Source organism: Necator americanus, chromosome V (genome assembly GCF_031761385.1).
Source record: "Necator americanus strain Aroian chromosome V, whole genome shotgun sequence".
Classification (NCBI taxonomy): Eukaryota; Metazoa; Nematoda; class Chromadorea; order Rhabditida; family Ancylostomatidae; genus Necator; species Necator americanus.
In genome coordinates this window covers 21,652,257-21,676,210 of record NC_087375.1, presented here as the reverse complement: position 1 = coordinate 21,676,210, position 23,954 = coordinate 21,652,257, and the positions used below count along the sequence as shown (strand labels likewise).

General features: G+C 41.2%; 2 protein-coding genes across 3 annotated transcripts; one reads left to right on the top strand and one right to left on the bottom strand.

The window, feature by feature from the left end:
• Positions 1-331: 331 nt before the first annotated feature.
• RB195_014768 (uncharacterized protein) lies at positions 332-1,219 on the top strand (the record flags this gene model as incomplete). Its single annotated transcript, XM_064205169.1, has 1 exon — positions 332-1,219. One exon carries the CDS (start codon positions 332-334, stop codon positions 1,217-1,219), a length of 888 nt encoding a protein of 295 aa, XP_064061050.1.
• Positions 1,220-4,189: 2,970 nt separating this feature from the next.
• On the bottom strand, positions 4,190-23,308 carry RB195_014767 (uncharacterized protein; the record flags this gene model as incomplete). 2 transcript variants are annotated; one of them, XM_064205168.1, is made up of 15 exons in its annotated part: positions 4,190-4,281; positions 4,415-4,564; positions 5,544-5,655; positions 5,797-5,942; positions 6,126-6,381; positions 6,448-6,559; positions 6,715-6,892; positions 7,044-7,177; positions 7,450-7,494; positions 7,868-7,978; positions 8,721-8,857; positions 9,053-9,144; positions 9,645-9,747; positions 9,830-9,909; positions 21,934-23,308. In XM_064205168.1, 15 exons carry the CDS (start codon positions 23,306-23,308, stop codon positions 4,190-4,192), a joined length of 3,123 nt encoding a protein of 1,040 aa, XP_064061049.1. The 2 variants fall into 2 exon arrangements, with proteins under 2 accessions (XP_064061049.1, XP_013296924.2); XM_013441470.2 differs by lacking the exon at positions 7,450-7,494.
• Positions 23,309-23,954: the final 646 nt, after the last annotated feature.

Sequence of the window (23,954 nt, the reverse complement as noted above, 5' to 3'; positions counted from 1 at the left end):
GAGCAAGCAGGGTTTCGAAAAGGATTCAGCACGATTGACCACATTCACACTGTTTCGAAACTCATCGAGGTATCACGATAGTACAAGATGCCGCTCTGTCTCACCTTCATCGACTTAAAGAAGGCTTTCGACTGAGACGGAAGCGGTCGTGGAAGCCTTGGACAACCAAGGCGTCCCTACTCAGTACATAAAGGTACTTCGAGAGTTGTACAGTAACTTCACGACCGGAATTTCGCAATTCTAGAAGAACATCATCATTGATGTGAAGAGGGGGGTCCGACAGGGTGATACAATTTCACCCAAAATATTCACAGCCACCCTCGAGAACGCAATGCGAAAGTTGGGATGGGACGACATGGGAGTGAAGGTTGATGGTCGGCAGCTACACCATTTGCGCTTTGCTGATGACATCGTACTCATAACACCTAGCATCAGCCAAGCGGAACGAATGCTGGCCGAATTCGACGAAACATGTGGATGCATCGGTCTTCAGCTGAATCTACAAAAGATGATGTTCATGCGGAACGGATGGGTCTCGGATGCCCCATTCACGCCCAACCGAACGAACATATCCGAATGCACCAGCTACGTTTATCTGGGTCGGGAACTGAACATGATGAACGACCTGATCCCCGAGCTGGGCAGGAGGAGACGAGCGGCTTGGGGAGCGTACAAGAGCATCGAGGATGTAGTGAAGAAGACCAGGAACACCCGGCTCCGTGCTCACCTTTTCAACACCACCGTACTTCCTGCTTTGACCTATGCTTCGGAAACCTGGGCATTTCGCAAGCAGGAAGAAAACGCGGTGAGCGTCATTGAACGCGCAATTGAGAGAGTGATGCTAGGAGTATCCCGTTTCACGCAAGTGAGGGACGGGATTCGAAGTTCTCTCCTACGTCAGCGATCGAAGATTAGAGACGCCGCCGCGTTTGCCAAGGAAAGTAAAATAAGATGGGCCGGACACGTGATGCGCTTTGATGACAACCGTTGGACCAGAGCCGTGAGCGACTGGGTTCCCCGCGATATTAAGCGCACTAAAGGAAGACCGCCGACCCGATGGTCAGATTTCTTCACGAAGTCCTTGAAAGAAAAATATGATGCTCTTCGTGTCCCACGCGAAAGGAGGAACCACTGGGCTACTCTGGCACGCGATCGGGACAAATGGAAGAATTACTGGCGCCCGCTCGGCCACTTCGAAGATCAACGGGAGTCAAGGTGATCAAGGTGATCAAGGTGAGCAATGAAAAATAAATAATATGATGATCCAATTTTTTGTGGAAATAATCAACCGCATCATAGAGAATATATAAATATTTTAAAGCAGTAAGCTACTTGTAAGCCGCGAAATTCATAGATCGATCCTATCCGTTTTGAACTATGGACGATCAAAACGGTCTCAGCTATCACCAAGATAGGGGTTTCTCATCTTTTACATTTTATTTGTCGTAGGAGTAGTAAACTTTTGATATATACTATACATTGAAAATCTGTTTGGTTTCACAGATCTTTCTTTCACCTTCTGGTCATTTAGTCCTAATTCCAAATATCTTTGCCTCTCCTCACTTTCCTGGTGTCGCAAACAAATTACTGCATTTTCCTTTCGAATGCGCTTGATATGTTTAGTGTTTCTTAAATAATTCTTCGATTTTTTTGGCATCTCAAGACAATCTCAGAGTAGGAATGAATTGCATAATAAATCTGCTAACAATCCATAGTATGGCATAAGAGAAAAACTGATGGTTCTTTAAATGGTGACAGCCTTCCGAAACTGTGTTTATAGAAGCTACCTAACGCGAGGATCCCGTAATGGACCAAATTTGTGGTCGGGTCAAAGCGATATGAAGGTTGATGCGGCGCGATGGAGTTCGCAGATTGGATCGAAGGGGACCGTCGCGAACAACAGCGAGGAATGGTGCTGGCAAAGGTCCAACCTCGATTGTGACCGCTTCGCTCTACCCCATCGCTTTGAGCGCAGCTGCTTGCGCAAATGCACCTAGTCCCATGTCGTTTTGATCCGACTATCAAGTTCTTGTGGTTGGTGGAGTATCACATCCCACTAGGGGTGACCGTATCGAGATCGGTGTAGTGCTGGCGAGAAGTTGAATTTAGTGCGAACTAGAGTAGCGTTATCGTCGTGAGCTGACATGAATTTTACCAGCTTCGCAAAAATAGGAGGAAAATGAAGTTTTGCTGTTAATATGCAGATGCACATAAGGAAAAGAATTTCAAGTCATCGAAAAGGAATCGCTGCCCCAAGAAGGTGGTGCTTATCTACACAATATATTTACTACCCTTAGTTTACATACTATTACCTTACCAATCCATTTATCCTGATGAAACGAAGGAGAGGAAAATATATAAAACTTTACGAAAAGGAGAGAGTGATAATACAGTGTAAGCATAGAAACATGAAGTCTGCTCCACTTTTCAGTTATTTCTTCCTTATCATTCTTCTATATACTGCTCACATTCCTTTACTGTTCTCCGTGTTTTCTTAAATCATTCTTCTCTATACTGCTCACATTCCTTTACTGTTCTCCGTGTTTTCTCAAAAGTTTTTGTAAAGATTTGATGCTGCGCATTTTCTAAAAACTCGAGAAATCAAAACAAAGGTCGAAAGTACATAGCTTTTGCAGTTCCGTAAATTTCTCAAAAAAAGCTTGATACAACCCAAGCATGATCATTCAGGAAGTGTGGTTTCTTGAGGAGGGTTGGGTACATGAAAACTTCACGCTATGTGAAAAAAAAGTTCTTCCACACCCGTGGAACTTGAGGTTAAACAAAAAGGCAATAACGCAGCAACGTAGAAAGTACAAAATAAAACATAGAAATGAAAGTGCTAAAAAATAAGGCAAAAACGTAGAAAATTTGAATTTGAACAAGAATAAAACAGCATCAGAAAACATAAATGAAGCTGAAAACATTCCAGAATAAAAGTTAAAAAGTGTAAAACGAGAACCTGGTCGTTGGAAGAGGTAGATTTATGGTTGCAAAAACTATATAGAAGATATAGGTTTATTTGTGTTTATACAGATATAGATATATAGATATCTGTATAATGTGAATATAATATATCTGTTTTACACTTTTCAACTTTTATTCTGGAACGTTTTCAGCTTCATTCATGTTTCCTGATGTTGTTTTATTCTTGTATATCTATAACTGTATAAATACAAATACATATCTATATCTTCTATATTTGTATTTGCATGTGTTTAATGCACGTAGAGTGCTACAATAGTTTGTAAAAGTTTCGATTTGTTTTGCACGAATAAGATACTATTATTTCTTATTTCTGTATACGTAAGTGATCGATAGTCCGTACAGAGGCAATACCTGAAATAGCGTGTTCCTGCCAGGCATGTTTTGCACATCATTAGATGATGAGGGTAGAAGATGGACGATGGGAAGGGCAGGGCATAAGGCAAACGCAGCGCAATGCTTACCTGACGTTATTAACTGCTGCGCAGCGCAATTAACAAACTGCTGCCAGTCGTTTCCCCTAAAGATAGGTTGTCGCTGAGGCTGCGGGTACCTAACGATACGCACCCATCATCTTACACATAGAAATTCTCTCCACCACTAATGAAACTCTTTTTTTTCCTGTTTCCATGTCATCACAGAAACTTCATTTTCTCCATAGAACGAAAATCAATCGAGGAGGAACTTCAGTTTATGAAGGCTAAACGTCGTAAAACCTGCAACTGATACTTCTTTGCATGAAAAATCGTAACAAAAAGCAAGTAAAAATAAATATCACAATAAATCGCGACATAGAATACATGCCCACTTTCGCATCGATAAGAAACGTTAACGACGCCGAATTCACACATTCCCAAGGGACTGCAGAGAAAAGTGATAAACGAGAAAATGAATATATTTGATCTCTAATGTCGGTTAGCAATTGTACACAGGTGTCAGAGGAAAGGCATCGTGAGGAACTCACAATTAGGCGATAGTGAGCGTGTAACCAATCTAGTAAAAGCATTTTCAAATTGAAAATCGATTATTGACGATTCTCTAATGAACTCTTCAAAGAAATCTATGTATATCTACAGGCCAAAACAGAAGTGAATCGATTAGCCATCCTTATATGAACAACGCAACTGGAACTCGATTATCACAAGGAGAACAACTCCAAAACTATCATAGAGGCTTGACTAGCATTCCGTAGGCACCCTTCGTACTCTTATTCATCGTCTAGTTTTGGATATACGGGCTCCATGTCGCGTTTTGATGGCGGAATAAGGTGCTTCGGCAGCTCTGTGGGGAGTTCGTGACCTTAACGACATCCATTTAAAAAAAAACTGCTTTCAGAAACGTCAACCAGAAATAAGTCATAGACAAAGCAAAGGATTGAAATAATCTTGAAATTTGAAAAATAAAGGAGGCTAGCTACCACCACACAACCTACCCTCAAGCTTCAAGTTAATTAAGTAATTAGCGAGAGCGAACTCGTCCGCATCCAACTGGCCATCTCTGTCAACGTCGGCCAATTTCCAGATTTTACCAAGCACAGCGTTGGGAAGCTTCGATTTGACCATGTGCTCTTTAGCAGCACGACCTTAAGAAGATGATGGAATGAGGATAGCAATAGTGAAATCATGAGAATTAAAAGTCATTCTAGCAGCATCAAATACCAAAGAACTTATTAGATTGAGGTCATTTAATTGCAGTAGTACAAACCGAAAATAAAAGTGCTAATGGTACCCATTTCTAGCATGCGTATAAACAGCATAACACGTGCCTAGAAAAGCGTAAGCAGTATGGACTGGAACGGATGGCAATGTCCACGTTATTTTAACGCAACATTCCCTCAATAGTCCTCGGTAGTGTAAAATCATAGGCTATTACACACTTGTATGTTAAAAAGATATATAGTATTCATAAAAACTGAAAACAAAGAACCAGCAAACCATAACAGCAGGAAAGTGTAGCGCGCAAAGCCTTGAAATGCTAGCTGAGCACAAGTAGATCTTTAGTTCTTAAATTATACACGTTAATATATGATGATAAACATTACCAGAAGAGCTGCTCGATGAAGCACGACCTTGAATTGAATTGGATATCCCTAACTTTTTCAAGAGTAGATCATTGTCATGACAAAAAAGTACACTTTACCACCAATGTTACATCGAAAACACGTATATCATTTTGCGTGAAAGCGTCGGACGATACAATTAATTTGGTGGGGCTGGTATAATTGAGAAATTGTAAAGTGTCACCGTTTCTTATGTACTTTGGCGATCAATAACACCATTCTTGGCCAAAGATTGTTGCTAGTACGCATCTTCACGTATTGCCAATTACTATGTATAACATATTGCTTATCACAAGGACTAAATATACAAGAATCCGGCAAAAATTATTGAACAGAAACAATGAAAAATGAGGCGTCGTTTCTGGCCTACTGATTATATAACGAAGAGTAATCACGAGTTACAAAGCAATGCTGGAAGGAGCTATGGGTAAGCCTCTTACAGTATCACTACAAACTGTCACAAAGAGGGATTTTAGAATTAGAGGCAGAAATGTAAACGTACCGCTGATGTAACCGTCAACGGGACCAAGACTAGCGAATGTAGCATCTGCTTGACTTCGTTCACGGCTCACCACCCATTCGGGTTCATCAGCACCTTTATCGAAGCCTTCACCCTTAAAATATAAAAGTCAACGTACTATAGATGCTTAACGATAGTTCAACAAATGAACTTCTCACCAGATGAAACGAAGAATTAGAAACTTAACATCTAGCAGTCATTTATGATTGGAGCAGCCTATGAAAACGATAATTACCCTTCCGAATCCGAATGGAGTTTCGGCCTCTTGAGCTTGAGTGAAGGCACCTCCTTTGACAGTCGGTTGCTCGGAAACATGTCCATTTGTCGTCGCAGCAGTAGACAACTGAGCCTCTTCCTTTGGAATTTGCGCCATTAGTCGAGCTAAAAAGGGAATTCTAAGAAGAGAATGAAAAGGAAGAACGAAAAATGGTCTGGTAAAGATTTGTAGAATGCAATTTCAGAGCAGGAAATCATCTGTTAAATCTAATCAATACAACTAAACAGTCGCACATAACAAAGCTGCTCATGTTCAGAACCCCCAACATGAGCAATCTGTGTACTCACCAATATCGCTAGCCAGCATTCCGTCAACGATTTCAAGAAGTTTCGGTTTTAGCGGATTAAACCTTGTGAAGTCGTGATTCTGCAGTTTATCTCGCATCTTGTTTACATCTGGGAAATCTCCAGGTGAGATGTTATGCTCTCGTTGTAGCTGTTCGAAAATCTTGTCCAGATTCTGGATGAGTTCCTTCTTCTTTTTTTCCTTGCCGATCATGCTTGGCATTTGTTTGCGTAGTTCGGAGATGATGAAAGCATGAACCTAAAGCCCACTGTGCTAAAATTACAACTCAAGAAATCAGACAAAAAACGTTCAAAATTTCGATACCTTCGCAAGTCGCGCTCGCTTAATCAAGTCATTCAGCTTGCGAAGTGCAGCATTTCGTGGCAGCGCTTGCAAATCTTGGAATAAATCATGTTGTTCATCTTGGAACAAACGCCTGTAATCGTTTTAACATAAACTGTAGGTTCTCAGACTATCTGACCGCAAAAAAAAAACAGTGATCGGCGGCAATTTACAAACTACACAACTAAAATACTACTCGCTATTTATTTGTGATCAGAACAAAGAAAACCGTTATTGCAGAAATTTAACCTGTTAATATCATAGTGAAGAGGATGATCCCAGAATGTTCCGATGTAAACTCGAGAAACTTCGGGGGTCTTGAAAACTTTTCCCAGAGACCACATCAAGGCACCATATACACGCATTAACTGCTGATGATCAACCATATCAGATTTGTTGAGGACAATTCGAATCTTATCCTCATTTCCTGAAAATTGAAATTCCTGAATTTAGAAGAACCCAGCAAACGCACATTAAAAGCGAAATTTTTGAATCTTGCAAGAAATGGACAAACGAAGATAGAATAATTTATCGTTTTCATCCTTATTTAGGTATGGTTAAGAAGAAATCTCACCAACCGCTGAGTGCTTCAATACATCGTTTGAATTCGTCGGAGATGTCCAACTTATGCGCATCGAAGAGAAGGATAATGCGATCTACACGCTCTGCGAACCATTCTAGTACCCCAGTGAAGTCATATCCTCGATCGATTCTGAACAGTGAGCGCTTTTGCACGTTATGTGCTACAACTGGGAACACCACAAAGCAACACTTCTTAAGTAGCAACTACAAACATGCACAGAGGTAGACAAATTGTACAAAAATTGCTCCTGGGTACAACTAAATGTTAGGTTAGCAGAATAACCCTCACTTACAACAACGAAGAGAAAATCGAAAAGTTAACATTGTCATAGCGACGACAATACATTGTAGGATCAAGTTGGCTAAAAGCAGCAAACGCATCGCTAACACACTACACATTACCCGCGAATATATCGCCGAGCGTATGGTGACTTCGGTGGTGCAGGACTTGAAAACGAAAACATAAAAGAGCCTAGATATTGACCAAAGAAGTTGGGAAAGAAAATAAAAGCGCCACCAAACCAGGAACCAGTGCACACAATGAGGCGATAGGGAAGGGTCATGCATACTGACTGCACAAGAAGCTCCAACTAAATCAGGAGATAACAAAAGCGAAAAAAATCAATGTTTATTTCAACGATTTGCAGTCATAGCACACTAACCAAAAATAATGAACCCATTGCATACAACTGATTCCCACTAACCTGTCTTCAGAAATAGTAAAGAAAAAGCAATGAATTAGTCAATACCTCACTTTAACTTGATAATTGTAGTTTTCATACCATCAAAGCAATTTGCCCTATTTGAACGCTTAGCTCACCTTTGTTTCTCCCCGGAAAGAATGCCGGGAGTGTCGACGATGGTTACGCTCTCTAGTACTTGGTTATTCAACGTCGAACATTGGAAACGATTCAAAAACGCATTGCCGAATCTTAAATACTGATGATAAGCAAGGATACTGTAAGTTTTATTAAAGTGGCGGATGTTTTTCGTTTCTAATCATACAAAAGAGAAGCAACTAAACATCCAGATGAGCAGAATTTAAGAAATAATTTTAATTTTTTTTCTTGAAATCAAACGAAAATGACGCATTGGAAGGTCTTCTTTTCTGCGTTCTGTGTAAAATGAAATGGAGGTCCGAAAACCAACGAACGCTTTTCATCACAACACTGCAGTTTATTTTGAGTTCATCTAAAAACCAGAAATTCTAGATGAGAAAGGATACTACATTCTGCATTACATTATTGTATCACCTACAGTATTTGTATCATAGTATTTTCTTCTGTGATTTAGAAGCGTGCACAAATCGCTGTGCGATTTTTGAAGGATGCGAAAGAATAGATGGCTGATCCTTGCTAACAGTCTTTCTGTTAGCAAGGATAATAGTAATTTTCAACGGACGTTCAACGTAATTTTCTCGGATTTCTGCTCAAGGAAAAGCGCTCAAATCCTGGTCACATCAATCTGACTTTAACCACAACATCACAACAAAGTAATACGACCCTAACGAGAAATGTCAGTTAGTTAGTTAAGAATAGCGGTGACTCAGAGTGTGATTCAGTTGCCCTTTCACTACCGTGCATGAAGCTCGTGTTCAAATTTTTCCCAAAATCAGCTATTTTTATCTTCTCACTAAGTGACGATTGACGGAAAGGAGACACAAACGGACACACCCGCTTAGCGCTCTGAACTGTTTCTTCGCATCAACCACAAGCGCATTTCCTGGCACCACTCCCTCTTCTTCACCGTGCATAACGGCAATGAATCGATCAGTGGTAGGCTCTGGACCAATTCGAATCCCAGGAAAGTCCTAAAGGAGTTCTGGACTAAAAGAGATAAACGAACGGTGAAAACAATACTCAACAATATCAATATAAGTAAAATCATTTTCAAAATCATGAAGGCAAGTTGTCCCACGATTTCCACAGTTTATTTTAATCGCACTTATGTATTTACCTCAATATGACCTATCAAAAGACAAGTAATCAGTGTATTAATGAAATACCTGTTCCAGTAGGTATCTAATAAATGTCGTTTTACCAGTTGAGTACTGCCCAACAAGGAGGATCATTGGCTTGGCATCGAAGTCAGGATCGTCTATAATTTATGTTATACCTAAGCTATAACATACACCACTATTTCAAACAATGTCTCCCGAAACTTTGCACTCATTTGGACCAGCTTTCCTGATAATTTTTAGCGGGTCTTTAAGAAGTTTTGAACGCACGGTTAATAATGTCTGTCATTCATGTCTTTCATTAATTTTATATCAACTTCGAACATAATTCGTAATGAACGGAATTTTTTCTTTGAAAGCATAAACGCAGAATTACTATAATAAAGTACTTCCATTTTTTATACATCTCTATATTTCAGAAAGTAATTGAATATTGAATCAATCTCCCATTGATACACTACCGAATTGACTTCTGTGCGAATCATTCAGAAAGAAAAGAGGTTTAGAGGCTTACATCAAAAGACAGAAGAGACAAAACCAGACTATTTTACGAATACAAAAGCAAAGAAAAAAGGGACTTTTCTCATGGGACTTCTTCAAGGATAAAAATAAATACATAACCACTAACAAAACTACTCACCTAAGGCGGGTGAATGGAATTCGTGGAATTTGTAATGCTCCTCAAGTGGGTATAACTTTTGCTTGTAAATTTTTCGGAGACCCTCACTGACAGAGTCCAACACCTGCATAGAAATCAGAAAATGTTTGACAATATGCAAAATATTCAGAAATAATACTTTAAGAAATTGTATGGATTAATCTTACATCTTTGTTCTTCTTTTTCGAAGAATCACCGCCCAACCAGCTAAACATGCTTCTCGGCTTTCTCTTCTGCCCGAAGTCTTCTAAGCAAAGTAGAATGAACAATGATAAAACTTTATCTTCAATTTCTTTTGCTAGACATTCAATGCAACATATTTAGATCCCACAACATGTTCTTAAAATAGAGGATAAGTAAGCAGCCGACTCTTAATGAAGTGCGCATAGTATTAACCCCACAAGTCTAAACGGAGCAAAGATTCGAAAGCAAATGTCAACGAGAAGGTAGAAAGATGCATTGTACTGCATTTGCAATTACCGGAAAATACCTCAATTTTCAACCTTGTAGAACATCCATTACAGTTCAATACATCCAACTTAACGGCGCATGTTTGTTTCACAGTCGCATTCTGGACGACTATTTTAACTCGCTCAGAATGAAGGCAATAAAGAAAAATAATTCTGTTAGTGTTCTTAGATTGAGGCGAGAGTAGAGGATTATAGTGTAAAGCCAACGAGATGGAAAAACGACAACATAGTGCAAGTAAAAAGATGCAAATATTGCCTCTGCAGTAGCTTTCCCTTGATTGTAAAGCGTAAGACGTCATTTGCGCGGAATGTTCTTTTTCCTAGTGCCATGGAATTATGCGGAAGGTTCACCGAAGACTTCCGACTAGAATGAGAGGTGAGTTTTGCAAGTAAGAAGACTTAGAACGAGAATTTTGGGCTTAAAAAATCTCCTCATTTCGTAAGCATCGTAAGGGGAACCAAAGGATTTTCAGTCCTCTATTATACTTTCACAAAAAGAGGACTTCGAATTCCTCAGTAAGCATTCCTAAACAGTAAACAGAACGAAGTAAATTAAGGGAATAGTAAAAGTCAAAGTAATGCAATAAAATATCCAAATGTATGCAACTGTTTTCACATAATATGGAGTTCTCTGTTTTTTGTCTATTATTAGTGCTTATAAACATAATACGACATGAACTGAGAGAAGGAACAGTTTTCCTACTCAGATGGAGAATGAAAAGATTAACGGAACATTGCCTGTCATAGTACATATGTACGTATCCCTCTGAATTCTACTTATTGCTGTACTTCTATCAAAGAGGAATAAAACGAGGACGAAGAGGACGTTGAGAGCAGACATGCAACGAAGTGATAGTAAATGTGATTCGAATTGAAAGGGATAGAAAACGATTCTTCATGCAACAAAAGCAGGTTTCTTGTGAACACACACGCATGACCGCAATTAACACCCGCAACCTCATACAATACAAATCACCCAATTCAGTCCAGAACAACAGAGTGAATATTCACAACCATGCTTTGTACTATTTCCGAAGCCGATTTAAACGGAAGGAATCCAAATTTCGAAGGGAGGTGGGAGTATCTGCAACAATATGCTAACACAACATAATGAATCTTATCAAGATTGAGACAAATTCCAAAAGAGTTCTGGGGTGTTCTCCATACTAAACTAAAGGAAAGATCTGAATACCATCAATTTCACTGATGAAAGAGACATAAGGATTAAAGGTTCTCAATCTTTGAACAAAGTAAATAGACGATGCATCAAAAAATGAAGAACTAATAGAAAACAGCGAGAAGATGGATATGTGGGTGTCAGAACTGCAGTCGACACGAAGAGAAGAAGAAGGGAACAGCGCAAAGGGTGAAAATCGCCGTCTGATCGATTTCGGGTCGTAGAGTGGGGTCGATTCCGAAGGCCAACATTTACCACGAGAATGCGCGGTTTTTCCTCTCGTCCGATCTCAACAGATGCTCTCGACAAGTACAAGCAAATAAAAAGTAACCTTAGATGGAATTCCAATTCCGCGTATAGACGGTGACGAATCCACGACAGGAGAAAGCGTGTCCCAAACACCGGAAGACGAAGGTCACCTATCTACTACTAATCTTTTCGATCGTGTAACTGACAAGGAAAACCAGCACAGGTAAAAGAACGTGTGACATAGGAACACAACCGGGCACTGAGCCACTGCGATGAGCACGCTCGTATACAAGTCATTTAACTTTGAATGGGGTATAAGACGGGTTGAGGACTAATTAACTGAGATGCGCGCAAATAGACAACAAATAATTTGGAACGATATAGACAGATTATACCAACTTCGTGCCCGGTTCAACTCAAGACAACCAATACTCGATCATCATCATGACGAGATTTATTAGACGCATAGATGCGATAGTCTGAGCCGCTGCTCCAACCCCCTTTACTTCTAGACGGTTGCCGACGGGATCCTCATCACTTGAGCTGCACCCCGTGAGCTAGGCCTCCTTCACATGAAGAAGGTCCTACTCCTCCCTATCGCACCGATGATTATAAGTCGAAAATGGAGACAGAGACGGAAATTAAAGGCATCACCCCACGAATCTGAGGTGGTGTGGATTTCAGGTGGAGTATTCGTATACGGGATCGTAGATTATGGAGAGAAGGGTGATTCCGTCCATTTCTTCCTAATTGTCATGAAAAACGGCCCGGAAGATACGGCTTCATTCGTTTTGGCGCACCATTTTGTACAAGAGGTTCGATTGGAGCGCGCCAGTCTTGTGCGGCGCCGCATCTTCCGGGCCGTTTTTTACGGCAGTTAGCAAGAAATGGATGGAATCACCTCCCTCTCCGTAGTCTCCCATCCTGTATACGAATACTCCACCTGAAATCTGCACCACCTCAGATTCGCGGGGTGATGCCTTTAAATCACGATTGTGTCTCTCACTAGGCTAAAAAGAGTAGATATGAGCATGAGTAAGATATCAAAAGGCACATAGCACTCTGTATTGTCGACAAAAGCGTGGTTGCAAGGTTTCCAAGTGGGCATTCAACCTCTCTTCTATCCAATATCCAGTGAAACCATCGTAGACCGATAGGAACAATTAAAATGAAATGGATTGGGGATTGATAGTCAAAAAAAAAAGAAATTGATTGGGAACTGACTTCCATGTCTTATCTCATGCAAGTTTCAAAACTAGTGGCAATCTGAAAACGAAGTGAACACTAGGGAATAACGCAACGGACAATGCAGGTCCAGTAATCATGTCAATGTACGAAAACTTTTATTTCTTGTACGAAGACAGGGTCATATAAACAGTGAATTAGTATACGAAGTGAAGTTTCATTTCGGTGGAGATACCTCACATAACAGTTGTTACTCAACAACTGAAACCCCTAACAACAAGTAAAGAGGAACCACTAGATGAGGTGAGAACGCAGGTCATAGCGACTGAAGAAAACAATGGTGGAGACGATATACGTCCAAGAATGACAGCTCGGGTGTAGCACGAACGATAAAGAATCTACGGATCGCGTGCATCCCGAAAAAGAAAAACCGCAAATGCGAAAATATCACTAGGAGAATCGTAACTTTTTCTACGGAACGATACGAATGTTTTGAAAGCGTGAAGCTAATATCCGTAGATAAACGTCTTGTGCGCCATCGGAGACTCTCGCACGCATTCTTTTTTTTCATTTCACACATACACACATGCTTTTCCACTTTTGCAAAACACCTATGCAAAAAGATGCAGAGCAAATAAAAAAAGACTACTTCTATCTAAGGGGAGAGCGAAAAGGGACTGTGTGTCAAACAAAGAAGCATGCGCTGACGCAGACGCGTCGCGCCCATCCATCTCAACAGATTTGGCGCCGACCATAAAATGAATACAGTCACGCGTAGATTCGAGCAAGTATAGGGAAAAAGTTTGCTCTGGCTGAATATGATGAGTTGTAGCATACCACATGTTATTTGATTATGTCCATCAGTAAAGAAAGAACACGACTAGAGCTGCCTAATAAATCGAAGAGCATTTGTGGGGGCACGCTATAATTTTTTTTTCTTTGCATCTAAACCTGCTGCAGCAGCGGAACAGGCTCGACCCTCGCTCTTAACACATTAAATCCTCTCCATAACCAGATTGACCAACAAAGTTGTTCATAAGCATCCCAGAAAAAATCCACCGAGGATCCCACAATGTTCATCATCATTGTGTCCACGAAAAACATCATTTCCGAGGAGTGAAGGAAGGAGAACTATAATTCCTATTACTGCTACTACAAAAGAAGAGGATGAAGAAGAGACAAAAATGATTGGTTTCTGGCAGGAAAAATCACCGTTGGTTGTTTAGGTACCGAAAATAACTTAAAACTTAGCATATTCGGTTGTGCGCATTGAAAAATAATACCGGAAATGATAATAAATTTCTCACTGATTCCGTGAAAAAAAAAAACCGCGGGTTAGTAGGTTAAGTAGTAGACTTTCGCATGAAAGTCATAAATTAGATCAAACATAAGTTGGGGTAATATTGATGAAGCAAGAACCCAAAGCCACATATTTCGTCATAAACTATACGAATAATGTGATTTGGACCAAGCAGAAAACGGAACAACATGTGAAACTTACTTTGGATCGATTTCACCAACACCAGAATTCGTTTGGTTATGTGGCCACGAAAGAGAGCAGAAGTGGCCGCGCGAATGGAACCAAAAAGAGGATTTAATGCGGCAGTGGGCCTAGTTTGAGGTCGAACCTTATATGTAAACAATGTAAGGTGATGACGCCGAAATGGGAACAATGAGAATTCGCTTTGCAAGAGTCTCGAACTAACAGTTAGCGCTTCTCATATCACTGTTGTGGGAGTACCGGGACACGTTTTCATAATTTTCCAAACTTTGGAAGATATTATTAGTGGAGAACAGAGACTTTGAAATCTTATGATGAATGAATTCGAACTTATGAGAACTATCCACCGTTCGACAGCTCATAATATAAAGACGAAAAACTAATCGCATCGGAATGAGTAGATCAAACATGTGCACGACTCTTTGCACATTTTATTTCATTTCTGTTGAAGCAGATCATAGAAAAGACATCACAGCAAGAGAAATGGAAAATTTCAGTAGAAATGCAAAAAAGAGGGACAAAGAGCGAATAGAGTGAACGCAGAGCTAACTTAGGTTCAACTGAGACTAGTTCCCTTGTCACTTAGCGCTACCGATTCGCATACCTTCGCTAATGGTTTAAAAAATTCCCACTAATTTCCCAAACTTATAATTTGTCTTTAACAGCAATGTTGTTCCAGAAACGCGTCTCCTCCACTTTATTTAAAGAGGGAGTAAAAGCAGGGAAAGGGATTTGATCCAAGTGCTTCAGTGAACTGGCAGAAAAGCGGACGAATGAATTACGAGAGTAGGTTGCAAACATATATAAACGCACACATGCGACAGTAATATCGTCTGAGAACAAGCTTCTTCACCTTTTTAAGTATTAAAGTTTGCTTAAAAAAATCGTGTATTTAATCCAAAATGAATTGAGGATCCCAGTCAACGTATATGTAGTTAATGTGATCTATTCTATTACATTTTTGCAAGAAGTACATCTTCTTGCTCCCTAAGCTCATATTTGTTATCATTTCTGAATAAAAAACACCTCAAATTGACAGCTACATCCAAGCTCACTGATCCTTCTACAAGCTTCATGGTTAGGTAGGTTTTAACAACAGGAAGAAGCAAGAGGAGCTCGAAACGTTAGCTAAGCCGAAAATTAACCGTATCAGCTTAGAAGGGATCCAGGATGGTAGACTAGAATGAGCGACGCAGTCACGAGATACCACGAAACAGTCTGCCAGAGTACCAAATTTTACAAGAAACTGTACGCTATTATCAGGATAGCAAAGTTGGTCAGGGAGCATTATCGAAAGAATCACCACTATGCACCAACTTCAAGCTGTTGAACAACAGGGCGGTATATTCTCTGAGACCACAAACGAGAAGCCAAAACGAAGTGAGCAACGCATGAAACAGACAGTAAAGCCAACTATGAACACCGGCTCGCAATGGTAGGAATTTGTGACTAATCCAGCAAGGGAACAGGAAAAAATGAAACGGAAACATCTCTGGATGGATGTTGGGAACAGTGAGCGCTTAAAGAAATGCGATCGATTCAACGCGCTCTCGCCGCAGTTGAGTCACCACGAGTCCACATGCGCTGACGACATACAACCGACCACTCCGATGATTCAGTGACGTGACGTCATCCGCGGGAGGGCAGCACGAGCAGCGGGCGACGTTCCACTCTTATTCTCGGGACACAGATTGTTCCTCCTGCTGTGTTCGCGAGAAGTGGTAAGAAGTAGTTTCAAAGTGTTCGTGATGACTGCAACAAGGACGTGTCATTAATACATAACGTCGACCATTTGATGCAGCCGTATATCGACAGTTCGCATGCAAAATGCATTCGCAGTGGAATGAAAACAATGTCATCTGCGCATAAGTACACGTTTTCTGTGCAGAAAGAACACTATTTGAACCGATTGAGCAGAAAAAAGACGTACTCAACCATGCCGATCACCCCGTCCTAGGAATCCAATGCCACATTTCTACGCAATACACGAAATTAGTGTCTCAAAGAGAGAAAATTATAGTGATTCTAGAGGCATCTTTACATGTCCATTTGAAATTGTTTTGCAGAAGTAGAGACAAGCACATGGAAGACGCTATGTGACAACTGTTCCTTTTCCAAAGGAACTTTTTGACATGAATTGAACAACGGCTGTACATTCCATCATTTATTTCAGTCCAAATTCCTCCTCATCAAACTCGCTAGTCCGATCTTGCATTTGGTAAAGTCAGCTCGATAAAGGCGAACCTTTAATGATAACAATATACATGTATATATAAATGATTTACCAACGAAACATTATGTCCTATATAACGCAAGCAATCAAAACAATTTGCGAATATAAAAAAGATTGAATAGTTGACACTGAATCATACAGGTGACGATCAAAGAGGACCGTCACAAGGTCAACTCTGTGACAAGATACTGCTGGCGTGTCATTCGTGGCCAACTATTGAATTTCAGCTATGAATACCCAAACCTCATCCGATCACGCAATGTGAAGAGAACGCATCGCCTATTCCGTAGGTGGCGATAAATGATTGAAAAACAACAAAAAAGTTGACAGGGGCTCTTAGAAAGCAAGTCGTTGAGTTGAAGTATTGATAATATGGCGGGAAGAGTAGTGAAATGTCCGGCGTTGACCACACTCAAGTGGGACGTCTGCATGACGACCCGTATGACATTCGATATTCCCTATACACGATAGGTATTGATTGTTTCGTGTCGAACAATCGTCGATAGCAATTATTTGCGCTGAGTTCATTGCACTTTGTGATTCACAGTTTACGAACTCTGTGGGTTAAGCGGAAGTGGAAAAGCGGTCACAGAATTTAAAATAAAAATCGGAGGTTCGGGACATTGCGGAGAAGTGGTGCACAAAGAATCATGGTTACTTGAAATAAAACACAGAGTAAAACGCCAAGTTAGTATTTACATCTGTCTACCGTCATAAGATGAAGCAAATTAAATATGATGTCAAACGGAGTCCTGAAGCTTAGGAACATTGTGTTCTAAGGTAGTTCACAACATGTTTTCTCTCTCACAGTTACAAATGAAGAAGAAATGTCGCGCTCATATTCCCGGAAGTTAATAGCTGAAGTCGGGGCCCTATGACCTAACCATTAATTTATTTGTGTGTATGATATATAAACTAAAGTTATTAAGAGAAAAAAGGAAGATGGAGCTTCCAGAAGTCAGAGCGCGACTGAGTGGATGCCCCTAAAGAACATTCCCCCTATAAACGAAGAAGTTCCGCAGAGAGCCGACTTCAGTGGCGATAAATAGTTAGGAGAAACGAAGCTTCGAAGGATCCAGAATCCGAAAATAATAAACAGAAGGAAACAGTAATAAAAGCACATGGAAGTTCTTCATAAGCTGAGGTTGAAAAGTCAAAAAGAGAGACACAGTTTTGCAGCAGAAATTTAGAAGGTCGAGATCAACATGTTGAGCATTTTAGACGAGACCGTAAATTTGGATGAGATCGTAGACATTGCTGACACTGTAGATGTTGCGGGTGTGTCCCGCTTCTGCGGACCCAACAAAAAAAGTGGCACTGGGACGCGACTGCTGCCACATTTGAGTAGATCTTGAAAAGTGCATCGATATAGAAAGCTATGAACAAGTAGATAAAAAAAAAGCAAAGAGCTATTGTAAGTTACTCACAGTCCGCTTTTTAGACCTATTACATGTGGTCGGATTGAAAAATAAATTTTTTAAGTCTGACTAACAGGTTATCGGGTAAGTTTTGCTTGCACTGCGGTTGTTTTCAATCGATGCCACTGGATCCTATTGATAGCGACTGCACGCTTCAGTCTGATTGTGCAAATGCACCATACGTCTTGACTTATTGACTCAGCTGTACATGGTCCAATATATAGTTAAATGTTCGTTTAATGCTGCAGCTTGTCTAAGAACAACATATCTGTTATTGCATTTTCGGAAAGTTATTGAGAACGCAGATGTCACAGAATAACAGCAGAATTAGCGTCTTTACTCCTCAGAGATAACTGGAAAATGATTTAGTTTCCAAAAACTTGGTGAAAAAGTAGAGGAAAAACATTTGAAATAATGTCACCTAGTCAAAAACAGAACTTTAGAAGCTTTGCACACAAGGTGCGACCAAATTCACAACACTTCATAAGGAAAGTCTTCATCCTCGTAGTGGAGGACACTCAATCGTTTGTCATAGTCTTTTTTCCTCTAGAATCCGATGGAGAAAATTAATGATTAGGAAGATTTCTGACAAGGTAGATTGATGTACCAAAAACCTTTGCTCAGTGAAATAAGTAAAAACAAAAAGGAACGAGAAGCAGATTCTGACACATTCCAGTCATTTCAGACACGTCGTCCTTATCTTTTAGTGACTTATGTATCGGCAAGAGAAACTATCGATTGAAATCCACGAGGAGTTCCGAAGACTCGTTGAACAATAACCACAGTAAGCTTAGAGCAGAGTGCAATGTGGACGAAGGGGCCAGATTTGGGTCATCGGACGTAAATCGTTGTTTCATCGAGGGCACGGGTAAAGAACTCGAAATGACGTCGGCGGCACCACTTGGTGTCCGCCTGTTCGCATGAGGTGACAGCAGCGTGTCACCTGGCTGGGCATGAGTGTCTTCCTTGAGGAAACTCGAACTAAAGAACCGTGCAGGATGCTTCATAAGCGCATCGCACAGCAACTTTCTTTGCACTAGTGTTGGCACAAATTCTTGAAAATTAGGAAAAAAATCAAATTAGAATGAATCACATGAAACAAATAAATAAACCCCATCACATTAAAGAGATGACCGCGTGAGCGGAATTCAAAAAGAATCTCTCCGGTTCAGCAAAAAACAGCTTTATTTTCAGAAATCATCACGGTGACTGAAAACAACAGGGTCTCTTTTTTCTTGTTCTCCCATTAAGGGTAAGATTTCCCTTTTTTCCCCAGCACCCAGCAATGAGATTCCATTGACCATTGTTGCTTAACAGGAAAAGAAAATTGTTTCCAGAACTAATTATTGCGTTAACATCATCACTCATCCCTTAATTCCAAGGTTATTGTTAAACACTCTTATTTAACAATAACCTTGGAAAGGAAGAAATCAGAAAGAGAGAGATAGAAGAAAAAGAACGGAAACGATGCGCAGTAGTTTCTCCCTCTACGTTGTCGAGTTTTGTTTTGGTTCTATTAAATTTCGCAACCGCTCTCAACAAGTAGAATAGAAAGTCGGTCAAAATGACCTAAAACAAAATGCAGTTGAGAACTAGTACTGCAGAGATGAGTGGTGGTAGCACCCTAATCGCAACCGCCAGTTCCACGGCATCTACTCGAGCGGTGCCGCCTTACGTTACGCCTGCACCAGGCTTCAGGATTGACCCGAGTATAACAGTGGTGTTAAAGACAGCATACCACGAATCTGAGGTGGTGCGGATTTCAGGTGGAGTATCCGTATACGGGGTCGTAGATTATGGAGACAGGGTAGTTCCGCTCATCTCTCCCTGCATCACTGCAAACAGCCGTCTCCAGAATGCTATTTTGTACGACGCCATCTATTGTACCTCTTGCGCCGCTTCCGCCATGCGATTCGTCGAAAATCAACTCGGGCTGCCTCAATAGGCAGTAAGGGACGCTACGCGTGCAAGGGTAGCGCACGCTGCAATAGAAGGCATCGTACAAAACAGCATTCGGGGGCCGGCTGCTTGCGGTGATTCAGGGAGAGATGAGCGGAACCACCCCGGTCTCCATAATTTACGACTCCGTATATGGATACTCCACTTGAAATCCGTACCACCCCAAATTCGTGGTATGCTGCCTTTAAAGGCATCACTCCACGAATCCGAGGTGGTACGGATTTCAGGTGGAGTATCCGTGTACGGGATTCTAGACTATGATTCCGTCCATTTCTTCCTAATTGCCGTAAAAAACGGTCCGGAAGATACGGCTTTGGGCGTTCTGGCGCACTATTTTCTACAAGGAGTTCGGTTGGAGTGGAAGCCTTGTGCACGCATCTTCCGAGCCATTTTTTTACGGCAATTAGGTAGAAGTGGACGGAATCACCTCCCTCTCTATAATCTACTACACCGTATACGAATACTCCACCTGAAATCCGTACCACCTCAGATTGGTGGGGTGATGCCTTTAAGACAAAAATTGGGATACTTTCGTGTAAGTTCGTGCTGAGACCTCATCGCAGCTTGCGCTTCACACTGCTAACGTAGCAACGCAGACATACTAACCACCGAATGGACATAAAAGAGCGGAATGTAGTTGCTTCGGGTGGTGCTTTTCTCCAAAATAAATGCAGATACCACCATTTATTTACTCGTACTCATGCCCTGATGAGGAAATTCCGATTAGAAACTTCTCATTTCAGCTCAGACACTCTCTTTCCAGCTGCCACTCCCTTAGATTTTCCTCTTCCTTTCAAGGGGATAATTCTGATCGCAATCTTTCCTAAGGAGCACCAGTTAGTTACGATACAATGTTTTGTTTACATTTACGGGCGATTGTTAGGAAAGTGCAATGCTAAGAAGCTCTTATCCTTCATCGTAACGACAATCCGCAGATTGCAAAGCGATAAATAGACAGTCGAGAATGAAACGCCAGACATAAGTGCGAATAGCTGAAGATAAGACGATGAATGAACGATATTCGATAGCTAATGTCGATGAAATTGGAAAAAAGAGAACTGCGGCGAGAAGGCTTACACGATGTGTACGTAAGTGACTCGGATATGGATTTCCTTTATAGTTATTACAATAGAATTTTCTCGAAGAAGTAAAGTTCCTTTCTTTTGTTAGCTAGAAGACTCCATCAAGCTTCCCTTTAGGTATCAGAAGAATTAAAGGAGAGAACCACATCGACGTACGAAAAATCTAAACAACTATAGTACAGAACTCATCACGAGTTCTTGAAACGCTTTTTGGCAGTTCCTATAATTTTTTTACATACGAGGCAAAAATGCCGCTGATAGTGAAACAATAGTGACCTTGGTATAACTGGTAACGAATGTTACATCCAAATTCGAAATCGATCTGATGTGAAAAAGCATTCACGTTGAAAATGTTATGAAATGAATCACTAAAACAAATAAGCCGTTGACCTTTCTGAAACTGGACAAAGATTCGTGTATACTTTTAGATTTCGTGACAAAAAAAAATGTCTCGAGAAGAAAAAAAAAGAAGTTTGTAAGAGTTTCTGCACAGATCGATCCGAAAGAATATTCTCAAATAAAACGTCAGAGAAGAAGAAACCAAAATGTTCCAAAATTAACGCGGATTTTTTAAACCTACTTTCAAAAATATCACACGCAAGTAAGCCTTAAAGCCATCAGAAATCAAATTGTTTTCATGTACGAGAAAAAAAAAACAGATTTATGGTAACGTTCGCTCTAAGAATTGAGTTTTCGGAAAAACGAATTTGACGAACAGGAGAGCAGAAGAACATGGCGTAGTCTGAGGAGAAAATCGTGAAGAGACCTGACCATCACTACCCTCTAAGGCTACAAGGCTGAGAAAGTCTGGAAAAATCTTGAACCGACTAGGACAGATGGAAGAGAACCACGACTCTACAAGAAACACTTCAAAAGGGAAAATTCTTGAAAAAAAAAACGTTTTATTTAATTCCTAGAAATTTCTGTTTCCGTAGAAGTAGTTTATCTCCTACGAAAAATTGTAGTAATTGAATAAAGCAATTTTCTCAGAACTAACCTCTGGTGGGTGGCCTCGCATTCCTCGGCAGGGTCGGGAACGAGAGTCGTCCTCGCTGAAGAGTGTAGTTCATAGTATTCATTCTAGACGACGCTACTGACGGTGGTCGTCGGAATGTTGGAGACGGTTGCGGGGTCTCACTGGGCATCGTCGACTTTCTCCTAACCGGCGGTGTCGGCGGAGCAGAAGCGGTGGTCGTTCTGATAGTAACCGATCCCAGCGATAGGCCATCATTTGACGAAGGATGGGGTGGCTTCGGAGGTGGCGCTGTCACAGTGCTCTGCACAATGTGGCAGCTCTCTTGCACTTTGATGTCATCGACTTGATGCTGACTCACAGCTGCAGGTGGTATTTCTCCAACATCTGAGTTTTTTGTGGACGAATGAGCAGTAGATTCTGGAGTGCTTTCTTTTTCAGAGATGGATGCGTGACTGTCTGTGGAATGCTCGGACGCGGCACTGACAACGACAGAAACTTGGCAATTCTGTAGATATTTCACCGCGGCAGAATCGGATTGTAGCTGTTCTGTGGCTGGTTCTGAAGGGCTTTCCGCTTTCTTGGCTTCTTCCTGAGCATCTTGAAGAGGTGTTGAGGACCCTTCTATTTTATCTTTATCAAGAGGTTCCGGAGCCGCATTGATTGATATTGAGTTGATTACGACGCTGTCATTCTTGTCATCGTCTGCTATTTCGGTAATGTCCTCATGAGTTGCAGAGTTAGGTTCTGCACTAACATCTGTCTTCTCCTTTACCACAGATTCGGTCCCAGAAACAGTAAGGACTTTGGCGAAGTTTTCCGATCCATTTGGAACCTCTGAATTACTCTCATTGGAAAGATTACAGATTCTATTCTCCGATTCTTCAGGTATTGCCACCTCCAGTACTTTGTGTACCTCCAGAACCACTTCTTCCGTCTGTGTATTGCCGCAAGAGCTAGAGTCGGCTCGGTTTTCCTTCACTTCTGCGGTCCTACTCCGATCACTATGTACTTCTGGAGCCTCACTACATTCTAATAGATCACCTGACTCATTTTTACAACTTCGATAGCCTTCGTTTCTGGAATCGACCATAGTTCCCTGGATCTGGTTGTTGTTAGCTTCGCCTGCTGCTTCACAGGTGACGGTGTGAACCTCTATGACTGTCGTGATACAATGGGGGCTGTCTCGAACGTCTTCTAAACGGATGTTATGATTTTCTCCTGAACGAATCTCCTGAATATCTTCTGAATTCATTTCCTCTTTCGTCCTGGAATCATTCATATCGTGGACCTCAACAACCGTCTCAACTCGTTTTTCAATCACTGCTCCATCAGTGGTAACTTCCCTTATTTCAGCGACTTCCACCGTCCGTTTCAAAAGGTCCTCGGTCGCAGACATCGGTGAGCAGCAGTAGGAGACGTAGTGAATAGCGTGACAGAATTCCTACGGATTCTTCGACTCCTCGCGACGAACGGCGCTTGAGAATGAACTCACCCCACACAGCCGGGCAGCGCGATATCGCGAACGCCCTCGCGTACAGTGTCGCTTTTTGCTCGGCTGCGAAGTCTGTCGTTCAGTGTGTATCAGCTCTCAGATGCGAGAAATTGATAATGATAAGCGGCAAAAAACCACATGCAAAAGAATGAAACTCGTGTCTCGAGCCGCGAACGCGATAACACTATGACTGTGTGCTGTTGAAACTGATCTGAGAAATTTACTTGCTTTTGTAAATCGACATTTATGGCTGAACCAAGTGGTGTGTCAAGCGGTCATTAAGCATTCATGCACCCGTTCGCCAACTAAATCAGCAAGTTCATGCAAGCGGAACTCCCACGGGAGCGGAATTTCGGACGGGCCAAGAGTACACCTCTTCCCTACACAGTTAATATTAATGACAATTTCTGAACGGGGTGTTTGCTGCATTCCTAAAGCGCACCTTCATCATTAGAGATAAATGAGAGTAGTAGTAGTCAACATCCGCTCTTACTGTTCGGAAAACATTATCCGGAATCTAAGTTCTAAAAATCTCGTCAACTCTTCAATA